General features: G+C 42.9%; 1 protein-coding gene across 1 annotated transcript; it reads left to right on the top strand.

The window, feature by feature from the left end:
• Nucleotides 1-449: 449 nt before the first annotated feature.
• On the top strand, nucleotides 450-4,238 carry GJD4 (gap junction protein delta 4). Its single transcript, XM_073329585.1, has 2 exons — nucleotides 450-560; nucleotides 3,040-4,238. The coding sequence occupies exons 1-2, from the start codon at nucleotides 497-499 to the stop codon at nucleotides 4,236-4,238; spliced, it is 1,263 nt and encodes a 420-aa protein (XP_073185686.1). The 5' UTR covers nucleotides 450-496.
• Nucleotides 4,239-14,170: the final 9,932 nt, after the last annotated feature.

A 14,170-nucleotide genomic window follows, 5' to 3' on the forward strand; every position in this document is an offset into this window, starting at 1 on the left:
TGGTCCCTTCGTATCCCCTTTCCTTGTATTTTTCATCTGTATTCCCCTTGGGGAAACAGAGAGGCTTCTATTATTTCCTGTACTGGTGTCTGATTTTTGCCACTGAAATATCCCAGCAATGCCAGGAGGCTGGAATGCCCTGGGAGGGTAAGAATAGCCCACAATGGTTGAGATTACTTCTGTTGCCTTTTGTCTACTTGCAGTTGTCAGGACAGGGGGACCACAGAGGTAAGTGCAGCAAATAGATCTGTGAAGCTAGAACTTTTGTGAAATCAACTGTATTTCCTAGGGAGGGTTTGTTCCCAATTTGCAAAAGTCAGCAGGCCTATTTAGCTCTTTCATAAAAATAATTCTTCATCAATAATGTTGTTAATGATTGTTTTCCCCGCATATATTTATTTTCTTCCTTCTCTGTCTAGGTCTAATTTGCTTTGAAAATGCCAGAATCCTCCTTAAGCTTTCAGAAGCTGAAAGTGTAGTGAACTAGTTCAAAAAGATGGAGCGCTGGGACTCACTGGGGTTTTTGATTATCACTCTCAACTACAATGTTACGATTGTAGGTAAGTATCTGTAAAAGGTGTGCTCTTTCTTTGAGAGTTTCATCCCCCCCAAATCATCCAGGTTTCTTCCCTGTTCATCAGCTTTCATTTCCAGCTATCAGTCTGACCATTCCACGACCCCCTTCCAAAAGAGAGTTAATTGTTTTGCTATGGGATATAAGAGCTGTTGATTGATTTTTTTTTAAATAGAAAATATTCATAGCAGATGAAGTAGGAATCTAAATGTTAGAAATGAATGAGGGGGGTGGAGGGGAGCTTTCAAATCTGGCTATTCTTACCCACCAAGTTTCCTCCCAGCTCTACTGAGAGCTGTAATGAAACACTCAAAGCTCAAGGCAGATGTAAAAAGTACATTTTTCCATTATATGACATAGCCCGCTTTAACAGTGAAGTAAATAACATAGGGAGAAGAAAACAAAACATTTTTCAATAAACTATTTGGTGATTAAGCAATCTTGTTTTTCATAGTTGGGTTTTAAAAGTTTACAGCATTCAAGTGCATATTAAAAATGCCCTTTAATTTTCTCAGACAATGACCTCCGTCTTGTCTTTTTTTTTTTCTTTTAATAAGATTCCATCACTGATTCACTTTGTAATTTTGAGCAAATGACTTAGGGCCAGATCCAAAGACTACTGAAGACAACCGACTTTAGCCTTTACAGCTCAGTCCTGTAAATATTTATTACAGGACATTGCTCACTGCAGCAAGTAATCCCAGTAACTGTCAATGAAATGGCTTGCTGAGTAACTGTCTGCAGAACTGAGCCCTTAGGGAAAATGATGCACAGAGTTATCTGTAAAAAGCTTGTCCCTCTCACCAAGAAGATGGTCCAATAAGAGTTATTACCTCACCCACCTTGTCTCTATAGTACTAACCTAACAGGGATCAAGTGATTTTTAAGCGGAACTCTCTCATGTGTACATTCTAATTAAAAACTGATGCCCTAACACATCCCAGGGTGTTGAGAGGCTTAATTCATAAATGGTTTTGAAACATTGAGATCCTTGCATAAAAAGCATAATAAAAGTACAGAGTATTATTTGTTAAGGGCTACTTTTGATTTCATATACTAGCCATTTTTCTCCACCAGAATAGCCAACTGAAAACACCAAGAATGCCATCAGAAACAGTTTGTGGTTAGGAAATATATTGTTTAGTTGGTTGTGGGAGGGTTTCAATATGATCACCTATTCTGCGGTTTCATGGAGTTATCAAGTTGTTTATATATTCTTGCCCAGTTTCACCATTTCTGAGAGCTGTGTTATTGTTATTGTCTCTCTTGCTGGCCATAAGAGAGGTATGTAGCTCATCTCAAATGCATGCCAATAAATATTAACACCCCAATGTTTTACAAACATTTAAATGTTTAAGATTCACACAAATGTTATAAAAAAGTGCTTAGTGTTTTGGCAAGTAGGAGAGGCGATTGTCTAAGACTGTAAGTATGCATACACTAAAAGCAAAATCCTAATAATTTTTCTGTAAAAAGTGTTATTTTTAACAATACCTACAGGGGCTATTTTACCAACTCTCTGCCTGTAAAACCACGTGTGTTTATACCAGAGAGAACCACTCAGTACTTTAGATTTCTAGGGCTCTGCACAACCATTAATTCGGTCCCACTCCTGCTTCTACTCTTGTCAAAGATTTTTACTATTGCATTTATCTGGAAGCAGAATTGAATCCTTAACCTTTATCCTGTGTTAATGTAGATAAGTATATATGAATCACTCAACCCCCCTTATTGTTTTGCTTTAAGTAGTGAAACCGAGGCAGAGAGATTATTAAATGACATTCCAAAGACCATAGGTAGTCAGTGGCAGAGCCAGGACTGAAACTCAGGATGTCCTGGCTTCAAACTCTATCTGCATATATTGATAAGTATAGTGGTAGTACTGAGTTTCAGTAACCACTCCAGTAAATGTTTCGAGTCCTAATTTTTTGGTTTTCTTTTTTTCCCCTTTGCAAAATATCCCGTCTGGTGGTTGAATTTTTCTGTTGTTAGTGTTTGTCCAAAGATTTTATATATCAGTAAAAACTCCTAAGATATAACATGCAAGCTTTTTTCAGTCTAACTGCCCTTTTTTTCAAACCAACCGAACTCCACAGCCCTGGAGAAGGTTTTTTTAAAATTATTATTTAATTCTTTAGAGACCAATGTCTGTGTACACATTACTTTGCAAAGATCTAACAAAACAAGATCTGGTCCTGAGAAGCATAGAGTCTGATGGAAAAAATTAAATAAATGAGAGGTACTCAGAACAATTAATGCTTGATCGTGCCCCAATATTACTAAGGGTTTTAATGGAGTAAGGACTGTAGAATTAAGGACCTGATCCAAAGCCCACTGAAGTAAATGGAAAGATTCCAATTGATTTTTGTTCATAAATAATGTAATCCAGCGTGAACAATATGAGCCTCTTGTTAGATTTCATTTTCTGTGCTGTGAGTCTATCACCATTTCTTCTTCCTCTCTAGGAAAGATCTGGCTAACGTTAGTAATCTTGCTGAGAATGGTGGTGATAGTGTTAGCAGGATACCCCCTCTACCAAGATGAACAAGAACGGTTTATCTGCAATACCTTACAACCAGGATGCTCTAACGTGTGCTATGACATTTTCTCTCCTGTCTCTCACTTTCGATTCTGGCTCATTCAAACAGTGTCTGTTCTGCTACCTTATGCTGTATTCAGCATCTATGTTCTGCACAAAGTAGCCATCCATGTTGTGACAGCACATTGTTTGCCATATAGATATGAAGGAATGAAGGCCTTAGCTGGCCATTCAGCTTTGAAGGAACGCTGCAAAAACATTGCAGTCACTAGACCATCCTGCAAGGCAGATCTTCTGAATATCCCTGATTTTTCTTGGGCATACACTGTTCACCTTTTTCTAAGAACACTGGCAGAGGCTAGCTTTGGAGCTGGACAGTATTATCTCTTCGGATTTTTTGTTCCTAAACGCTTTTCCTGTTACCAGTCTCCTTGTACCAGCATGGTCGATTGCTACATCTCCAGGCCTACTGAAAAATCGATCATGATGATTTTCATTTGGGGGGTGAGTGGCCTCTCTTTTCTGCTTAGCCTTGTTGATCTAGCCTTTGCCATCCAAAGAATGGCAGTAAGAAATGGACAAAATAAACCGATGGAAGGTCTCCATGCAGAGGATGAGCACAGTTCATTTCAGCCTGCAGCTGACAAGCAGGAGGATTCTCCACCACCTCCAGAGGACAAAGGCCATCAACATCTAGTGACACACAACAGTCATACTAGTGAAGTGTCTTGCTCACTTCATTCTGAAGATGAAGAAGAACTTCAGGAGGAAGAGAAGATCGTCTCCCAGCAAACTGCCATCTCTAACCTCAACAGTAACAGCAATAAGCCCTGTCTAGCAGACAGCCTTGCTGCTAATCAAGGCAGTAATGACGTGCCCCTGTGTATAAGTGACCAGCACCATATTCCATACAAGCAGCTGAGACATGGGCAACAGCAAACCTTCACCAAAGAGGCTTCCCTAACTTTGAGACCCCAGGTCAAGTCCCATCTTGGGGTTTACTCTTCTGGAAGTCAGAGCAAGCTTTTAGGATGTTACTCTTCAGCTGAGCTAAAAGCTTCTATTGGGCAATCAAGTTGTAGCAGTGCTGGCTACTTGGGATCAAAAAGATCAGAATGGGTGTAAAGAGCCGTGACATTGCATTTACTTCTCCTGGAATGACACACATTTCGCACCATCTAGTCTGACATCAAAACCTCAGTGTTGGTTAAATTCCGTTTTTGTGCCTGTAAAAATATAATTTTATAAAACATCCCTCTGGCGGAATGAAGAACAGGAAGCAGAACTTGCTGTGACTTTGACAGGATTGTATGGAAATCCTTGATAATACCGTGTGGCAGATTTAATTAAGATGGTAACTTTTGCTGTTTGGAATGTTTAATATTGAATATTAGGGATCTTTCTAACCACTACCACAGATTTATGCTGATGTGGCTTCTAACAGTCTTTTCAGATATATATTCATTTCATTATTGTTGTAGTCAAGCATAATATTTTTCTTTATATTAGTTGAGCTTGTTTAGCTTTTCATGTGTGACAGTGATGTGTTTTATCATTTCCTGGAGAGGAACCACATTAATTATTAAACTGATCAGAGATAGAAAAGCATTAAATATTTAGTTCTCTAGTCCGTGAAGTCTTTTTAATGGGATCTGTGTTGATTATGCTGTAATATCACAAATATTAGGACAAAGAAACCTTTTGTAAGTCATTGTATTTTATCAGCTGTGAGAAGGAATGCGGGGAACAAACATGGATTGAATGTATCTTGTATGTCTCTCAAACTGATACATGGACAGACAGGTGGATAAATAATGCAGACGCTGTGGCAGAACTCTGGAGCTTGTTTATTTGTCTTTATACCTATCTATTTTTAAATGACTAGAGTCTCCAGTATAAATCAGAAAGGGCCTGATTGTGTCTGAAAGGGATAATAAAGTTAATAGTCCTTTTCCTCCTCCTGCTCAGTGGTTTGTACTTACTAAACTTTGACCTATACTAATAATGCTATCCCTTAATTGCAGGTCAGGCTGCTGCCTGGTTTTACCTCCTGCAAATCCCCATAGTGTGAGGCCAATTCTATAAACATACAGCTGATGTGGAGAGTGCTGGAACTTTCAGAGTGTGTGCGTAACGTGAATATAAATTTCTGAAAACCGCCAATACCCTCTTAGGAAGATCTGCCTGACTCAAGCTTACTTCTGATGCAGTTGTGTTAAAACACGGCAATGGTTATAGCCGCACAGTGCTGGAGTACACCAAACCTCTAAGGTACCTGTAGTGTGCCAGGTGTACTGCAGCTGAGAGGCAAGCAGTGAAGGTGCTTCAGCAGCTACGCCTTGTAGGCGCTAGTCCTAGCTCCTCTGCACTGGCTCCCTGTCCAGTTGCTGCTGCTCCCCCATTAGTCCCAATCCTACGGTCATGTCTGGCTGGAACGTTCCATGTGCAGCTCTGTATATGGTTTCTGGGGGTTTCTTTCTGCATTCAGCTTCTCTGAAGCTCCTGGCTCATCATGCCATTGATGCTTCCCAGCAGTGCCCACTCACTTCCTGGTTAGAATTCTTCCTCCTACCTGGCCAGGGATGTGCAGTTGCAAGGGGGTGATTGGATTGTAGTCCCCTGCTTAGCAGTGTAAATGGGGTCTGAATGAACTCTCTTCTGACACCTAGTTTGGGAGGGAGAGAGACTTCAGGAACAAACTGTATTTACCTGAACACACCTACTCTGCATAGGTATCTAGCCCGAGGTGAAAGTAAGCCGGTATGCCCCAGTACGGCATACCGGCAAGAGCAGATGCACCGTACTGGGGCAGCCCGGCTTCCCCAGGGAGCAATTTAAAGGGCCTGGGGTTCCCAGCAGTGCCTGGAGCCCCAGGCCCTTTAAATTGCCTCCAGAGAGTCCCGCTGCTGGAGCCCTGGGATAGCGGCTGTGAGGCTCCGGCGGCTATTTAAATGGCCTGGGGCTCCCCTGCTTCTACCACCCGGGCCCTTTAAATAGCTGCTGGAGCCCTGCTGTTGCTACTCCAGGGCTCTGGAGGCTATTTAAAGGACCGGGGCAGTAGAAGCAGGGGAGCCGAAGGCCCTTTAAATAGCCCCCAGAGCCCTGGCTTAGCGGGGGCTCATGGGGCTATTTAAAGGGCTGGGGCTCCAGCTGCCTCTGCCACCCCAGTCCTTTAAATAGCCGCTGGAGCCCCGCCACTTTCCCAGGGCTCCAGCAGCTAATTAAAGGACCAGGGTAGTACAAGCAGGGGAGCCCTGGGCTGCTGCTGCTACCCCGGTGGGGGAGTGTGGGAGGTGGAGGTGAAGGGGGGGTCACTTACCTTATAGGGTGGGGTGGGGCTGGCTCTGACCCCCTCAGCCCTGCCGCTTCTGAGGGCCAGAGCTGACCCCAGCGTACCGGTCAATCACTCGACTTACTTTCACCCCCATATCTAGCAGACAGGAGCTGTGTAGCTCCAAGTGATCAGCTTTGGCTGGTGTTAGGTTAGAAATCACATTAGTACTGAATGTAGAGGTAGTGAAAGGTTATCAATGTTGTTACCTTCATTGTATGACTAAAGGGGAGCAGAACCATGCTGAGCTTGTCCTGATTGAGGGGTCTCCCTCAGCTGAAAGGAACTCACTAAGCCAGGGGCTTGAATGTCATCCCCCCGTGAAAGTAAGAGGGGTGTGGACTCTTCCTAAGGGTCCCCGGGTTGGTTTACCCTGTTCAAAAATAGAGCTAAATAGGTTTCATTAGGAGCCTTTTTTTATTTCAAGTACTTAATGAGAGCTGAAATCACTTGTGGTGGGGCAGTGTTTCTACTCAGTCTGCTGAGAGCTAAAAATCACTAAGAGACTGATCTACAGAAGTCACAACAGAGAGGCAGGTGGCAGCAGAAGGTAAGTGATGGGCAGCTGGCAAAAGTGGCAAGCGGACGGCTGGCTGGTGGGGCAGCCAGGAACCATGGTGGCCAGCTAAAGCAAGTGCTCAGATGGTGAAGCAAGCAAGGTGCCTTCTTCCCCAGGTGGGAGATGAACTCACACAGATGCACCTCTGAACCCTGGGTCCTCACTGACTAAGGACAACCACTGCGAGTGGTGTCCTGTGAGGGAGTGGGGAGGAGGGGTGCAGTAAAGGAACTTTTGGTTGTAGAACTCAAGAACATGAGGCAGAAGGCTCTGACCCACCCACTCTGGGGTGGGTGTCCTCCTCACAGTTTTATGTTTATGAATCCTGCTTGAGGCATTTTCCCTAACTAATGTCAGGTGACTTCCCTCCTTTCATTAAAAGTTTCTTTGCTACACTCAGACTCTGTGCTTGAGAGTGGGGAAATACAGGGGTAGCAGGTTTGTGTAGTTTGTGGTGGTGCCCAGAAGGGATCCAAGTCCCACACCCCCCACCGACCTGCCGAAGGCTCTGGGAGGGAGTTTGGGTGTGAGGTCCAGGGTCGGGCTCTGGGAGGAAGCTGGGGTGCAGGAACTGGGCTGGGGAAGGCAGTTGGGGTGTGGGAGAGGGTGTGGGGGACAGGCTCTGGGAGGGAGTTTGGGTGCGGGGTCTGGGCTGGGGCAGGGGTCAGGAGAGGACAAGGGGTGCCGTGCTTACCTTGGGTGGCTCCCGGAAGTGACCCACACCTCCCTCTGGCAGCAGCTCCTAGGTGAGGGCCCGGAGTGGTCTCCACGCTGCACTGCTCACAGGCACTGCTCCCACAGCTCCCATTGGCCATAGCTCGGGGTGAGGGCAGTGCACTGAGACATGGCCCCTCCAGGGGCCACAGGGATATGCCGGCCGCTTCTGGAAGCGGAGCAGGCGGGCAGGAAGCCACCTTAGCCCCATTGCACTGCCAGTGGCGGGGACCCTGGGCCCTTTTAAATTGCCTGGGTGTGGCAGGTGGGAGCTCTAGGGGAGGTGCACAGGGGCGGCAGGTGGGGCTGGGGACGAGACCTGGATCCAAACTTTGGTGGAGTTGGGCCCCTGTGCTTTCATATTGGTGGGGCACAGGCACCATGGGCCCATACATCTTGCTGTCTCTGGGGAAGTACTGCTTCTCAGAGGCACCTGGGATGGTGTGTAATTTTCCCAGATTGCTGGGTGGAGGTTCAAGCTGATTTTGTGCCGTATGGTTGAAAAGGAACCCCTAGATATTGAACCTGGCCCTGGTAGCTGCTGGCTCCCCCCGGCAGAATGATGAACCTGCTGTAACCTAAATAATTTTAAAAACAGTTTCAGTGAACAGGGTGGAAATGTGGAAAGGTCATAAATTGTTCATTAAAAACTCCAAGCCCATCGATGATTTTAGGTGTTTATACTACTCACAGCTGCAGTCATGTAAATGGCTGGCTGGAAGCTGATTAGACGTGGTGATTGAGGGGGTACAAGTTATGACAGAAGCAAGAGACAGCAAAGTAAAGCAATTTGAAAGGAGAAACAAAAGTATTCAACTATATTAGGGAGAGGAAGGAAACAGAATATCTTCTACTGAGTTTTAGGATCCCTGACTATTACGGTCAGGTACTGAAAGAGTACAAGTCCACTGAGTCTAGAGAGGGTAGAAATGTTGCTATCTGGAGGTCAGATATTACCTTCTGACAGAAAATTAAAACTAGACCCTGCTGTGACAAATATTGTAGGAACTTGGTTTAGAACTAGAACAGTGAAATAGCTAGATCTACTGCTACTCTTGCCTTTGAGACTTATTTCAGTGTCCCCCTTTATGTTGGAAAGAACCTACCACTGACCAAACGCTAAGCTTTCTGACTCTTCTTCAAATCCCTTCTTAACCATGCTCCTTTAGTAAAGAAGGGATTTGAAGGAGAGTCAGAAAAAGATGGCTCCAAAACTTTCTGAAGATAACGCCAAAACTAGAATACAAGATATGGTCCTCCTCAAGCTTTGGGGAAGTTTGGATTTTGCACTCAAACAATGCAAGAGATCCAGATCACAAAGGAATTACCTCACCATCAACAAGTTGATATTGTAGTATTACTTCATGGTGTAGAATAGTAGCTGCGTTTGTTGCTCATCGGTCGGTCCCAGATGTTATAGAATATGGGAAGCTTAGTGCTGACTGAAGATTGTATGGTGACAAATGGATTTATTTTTTCCTCAGGAAGCTCGATATCTCCCCTTTTACCCTAACGTTGGCTGAATCATGTCTGGTTACCTTCCCACCCCAGTCTAATAGAAAATTGCTACCCTCTATTCTTTTATGATTGATCATAGGCTGGTGAATGTGTAATCACCCATAGTAGCAGTTGTCCTCTATGTCTCTCCAGCTTCAGAGCAGAAAGTTATTAAAATTTGAGTTAACAGATGTGTAGAGTTCCTTAATGTTATATAGCAAACTATTAAAATTGTCTCCCTGTGTGTGATTATTGCAATGATTATCTGATCAGAGAAAGGGGATACTAAAATTATACATTTATAGGTGAGAGGTTTTTCGCAGGAGTGGTGGGTGAAATTCTGTGGCCTGCGTTGTGCAGGAGGTCAGAGTAGATGATCATAATGGTCCCTTCTCACCTAAATATCTATGAATCTATTAAAATGATTTTTATCAATAGATTAGTTATTTGGTCCATATATTGTTTTAGGATAATTTAACCATCAAAGAAAATTTAACTATAAATTATATAGTGTATAATTTAACCATCAAAATATAGTGTATAAAATAAAAATAAAAACGGAGGGGAATTATGGGAGGCTATCTCCTGCTAAGCAATAAAGAAGTCATTTTACAATGTAATCTCATGTTTAATTGAATTGCTAACAATGTTCTGAAGCAACTGTTCCAAATCATAACAAACTGTTCTTGACCTACAAATAGTGAATTTTTTTAAAGTACAGATACTAATTTCATTGAATCACCCACATTGCCCTACTGTATAGTCTTGTCATTGTAATATTGTCCTTCCTCCTCACTTCTCCACTTTTTGTCCAAGATCCTCACTGACTGAGGAATGTTTAGGTTCCCCCTCCTTGACCCAAATCAAAACTCAAACTTATTCCCAAGGAAGTCCTTCTACCAAGAGGGTATATATAGCTGCCTAATTAGAAGTGCATAGGTATTTGGATAACCACCTTCACAAAATATTATGACTAACAATGTCACACTGTTTCATGTAAAAATACTTTAAGCCAAAGAGGTTCTCAGTCAAGCGACTGCTTTTCCTTTGTTTGCCAAACAACAGAATAAAATAAATAATAATAATTAAATTTAAAAAAAAGATACTGAAGGCTCTGTATTACCAACAGCACGCAGTAAGGATTTCCCCACAGACACTGAAGTCCACTGGTAAATTACTCCTGAAAAACTCCACAGATTAAAAAACCTGCATCAGGAGCTTCATTTTTTCTCCTCTTTGCTGCTCTCCACAGCTTGATAATATCAGGGGACAGCAGACAAGTTTCCTGTAGCTCAGGGATGGAGACCTTAACTCAGCTATCAGAGCCACACTAGGAAGCTCTCACTACTGAAAACCTGGCCTCAAATCAAGATGGTGGTGAATGTCACTTGCCTCCTGAAACACGCCCCCCCCTTCCTACATGCTCAGGAAGGGAATGTATAACTGGAAGGAGGAGTGGACTTATCCCCACATCTGGCTTTCCCATTGTATTCTTCAGTCCTCGAGATTCTAAGCACATCAGGCAAGAGACTGCTTATTTTCTGTCTTGTACAATGCTGAACTTTCGTTGGTATTAAAATAATAATAATAGTGGAGAAAGGCAGGAGGGTCTGACCAAGCAAAAGGAGCTTCTGCAGTGGCTCCTATTACTGTCTTCCCCAACCCAGCACTGAAGGTGGTAATACTCCTCCTCTCTACGGAGCACTGTAAGCTGAAGCAGGAAGTAAACACTGCCAGACTCATTCAAGAGGATGTTCTAGGGGGTAGCCTTCCTGCCCCTGCAATTTTAGACACTGCTTCTCCTCACCTCTCTCGACGTCAGCATAGCACTGTTTCGGAGGCCTCTGACAGACTATTCCCTTACTGGCTCCAGTATCCTCCTCCCATCTTAATGCTCTATACCTGCCCCATCCTACACTTCATCTGTAGTCAACTTAAATCCCTATGGACAGAGAGGGAAGCCAGGTGGACAATGCTGTATTGTGGAATGAATCCAGAGCTTTTCTGGCCAAAGCATTTTGCTGCAACACAAAGGTGGACAGTCCATACTTTAGCTTACCAGCCAAGATCCTAGAGTTTGACCCCATGTTAGTTACCTGTTTCACTAAGTCTGACAGGAGTATGAGGGACCCTTACAAAGGTCTTGCATCCTAAATATTATGACTGACCCTCAAAATGAATATGAAGTTCAAAAGATAACCTGGAAATAGGGAGAGATCTTGGCTCCCCCAGGTATGATCTTCCTAATAGTCAAGAAAAGACTGTCACAGCTTGGTGGTCAACCTGGTGTTCTTGAACAAGTGGGGGAGTATTCTACCACTTCAAGATGGACAGAATCCATGTCTTCAAATGTTCGGTGACCACAGAGATAAAGGGCCATATAAATATTTAGATAGAGAAACCCTCCTACCAAGCAACTGAACAAATTCCTTACAACTGGAAACCATATTTCATGATGCCTGGTCAATAATATTGGCTCAGGTTTCATTAAGAGGGACAAAAGCAATAATCACCTTCCTCTTATTTGGTTAGTTCCTCTGCCGTTGATGCTTCTCCAATATTTTGAATCTAGTAGGAGCCTTGTTCAGATTTAGGAGTTTACATTTGATTCCCTAGAAGCACAGTGTTCTGATCCGAAGTCAAGAAGAGAACAGTGTACAGGAAGACATCTAAGGAGTAACTTTCCTCCTACAACATGTGGGATTCTTGAAAGACTATGGCCAAATTCTTTCTGGAACCAACACATAGGGTAGAGTTCCTATTTACAATAGCATACACTTCAGCTCAATTAAATCTCCGGCAATGGCTTTTGGGAAATTAGGATGGCACTCACTGGGAGACCTACTTCCCTTAAGTTGCTTGGAAAATCCCAGGCTGAGGTCCTAGATATTGTATTTATCCAAAATTTGACTTTCCAGAGCTGAAGTAATAGACTTTTCCATAATACAGAAATATTTCCATTAGAGAAGCCACTCCCAGAAAGTTTGGTTATAATGCTTTTCTCCAGAGGGTCCCCCTGCTCAGAATTCTCTGCTTCATGTTGATCTCCAGCTAGTGCACATAATGAAAGTAGTGAGTGTACGCAGCTCCTCCCAAACCAGGTTTCTCTCTTTCATGAGTATTTGACAGGTTCATGTTAATACTTTATTTAAGCCTATTTGCTGCTCTCTAGAGGAACTGAAGGAGCCTGCAATGTTTAAAAAGATATATTTTATATACTTTGTGAGTTTTACAAATAAGCCTTTTATGGTCTAAGTATGTAAAAATGTTATGCAGCTACTTCTGTAGTTTTTACTAGAGTTCAAAACTAGGGCATTACATTGATGACTATGACACTTGCAATGGTGAAAGGTGTAAGGTACTCAGCTGGCAGCTCACTTGCCTTTGGGGCTACATGTTCCTGTAGGGAAGAACAACTAATGTAATATTCTTCCTCCCCCCCTCCCCAGCACTTAATTCTGAGATATTCAAGTAAGATATCCCAATTCTCTACCTTGTGATAACATAGGTCTGAAATAATAGTTACATATTTCTTTAGTAAACTATTTTTTCCAAGCAGAATTGAAGTTTAGGTGCAAAAATATGATAAAACTATGACCTTCTTTGCTATTTAAATAGTGAAATTCACCCCTCACAGAGGGCCAGCACAAATCCTGTGCACCACTCAAGCATCCAAGGGGGGACTTAGATGTGCACAGACTTTGTACTGGCCCTCTGCACCCACGTGAATTTCATTCATGGTGAGCAAAATGTCTCAGGTGATGCCTACTTAACTGGTGAAAGGGTGTAACTCTGGAACCAGGAGATTCTGAAACTGTTGGAGTTCAGCAGTTTGGATAAAGAAAAAATGGAAGAGGAAGGAAGTGTAGCTCCAGCAGCAGGGGGAGAGAGATGGGAAGCAGGGAAAAACTGTCCGGGAAGTGAGGAAAGGAAAGAGATGGAACAGAGGAGGCCAAGAGAATGAGAGAAATTGGCAGGAAATAGGACAAGTATTGAAGTCAGTTGGAGAAGGTGAAGGACCTTGTGGTTATCACTCCTCTGAGCACTGAGTAGGGAGCAAGCTGCCTGAGCTTGTCTATCTAAATATAGGAATATGTTAGTCTCCAATAAATAAATTCTTCTCCTCACAGCTCTGATCCGGAGCATTACTTTTCTCATGTGAGTAGTTCCACTGTCTACAAGTCACTTATATATTTAAGTGTTTGTAGGGCCGGGGACTTAAGTGGTTACTTCTGGAGAAGACTTCCTCCCATGACCTTCAGCCCACAGGGGAGTCATACTGGCAAGTAGAAATCCTTTCATTACCACTATCCATGCAAGTGGTATAGGACAAAGTGTGTCAGGTTTACAGTGTAATTATGAGAAATGTTTCCTATGGCCCTGATATAGCAAAATGCTTAAGCGTCTGCCTAAGTCCCACTGAAGTCTAAGATGATAATGGCATAAAGAATAAACGTATAATGTTTGCAGATGATACCAATCTGGGAGGGATTACAAGTGATTTGGAGGACAGGATTAGAATTCAAAATGATCTTGACAAACTGGAGAAATGGTCTGAAATAAATAGAATGAAATCCAATAAGGACAAATGCAAAATATTACCCTTAGAGAGAAATAATCAATTGTTCAAATACAAAATGGGAAATGACTGCTTCAGAAAGAATACTGCAGAAAGGGATTGGGGTGGGTGGGTATAGTGGATCAAACTAAATATGAATCAATGTAATATGGTTGCAAAAAACTAAACAAACCCAGCTAAAACAAAAAGAACATCATTCTGGAATGTATTAGCAGGAGTGTTGTAAACAAGATGTAAAAAGTAATTCTTTCACTCTACTAGTCACTGATAAGGCCTCAACTGGAGTATTGTCTTCAGTTCTGGAGTATTACTCAACTGGAGTATTGTCTTCACACTTTGGGGAAGATATGCACAGCCCAGAGAAGAGCAACAAAAGT

Source organism: Lepidochelys kempii, chromosome 2 (genome assembly GCF_965140265.1).
Source record: "Lepidochelys kempii isolate rLepKem1 chromosome 2, rLepKem1.hap2, whole genome shotgun sequence".
Classification (NCBI taxonomy): domain Eukaryota; kingdom Metazoa; phylum Chordata; order Testudines; family Cheloniidae; genus Lepidochelys; species Lepidochelys kempii.

What these genes read in the sequence shown, in the direction of transcription:
- GJD4 (XM_073329585.1), top strand. Translation starts at nt 497, where the DNA reads ATGGAGCGCTGGGACTCACTGGGGTTTTTGATTATCACTCTCAACTAC. An exon ending in CTACAATGTTACGATTGTAG is followed by an intron (nt 561 to 3,039) that starts GTAAGTATCTGT and finishes CTTCCTCTCTAG; the next exon opens with GAAAGATCTGGCTAACGTTA.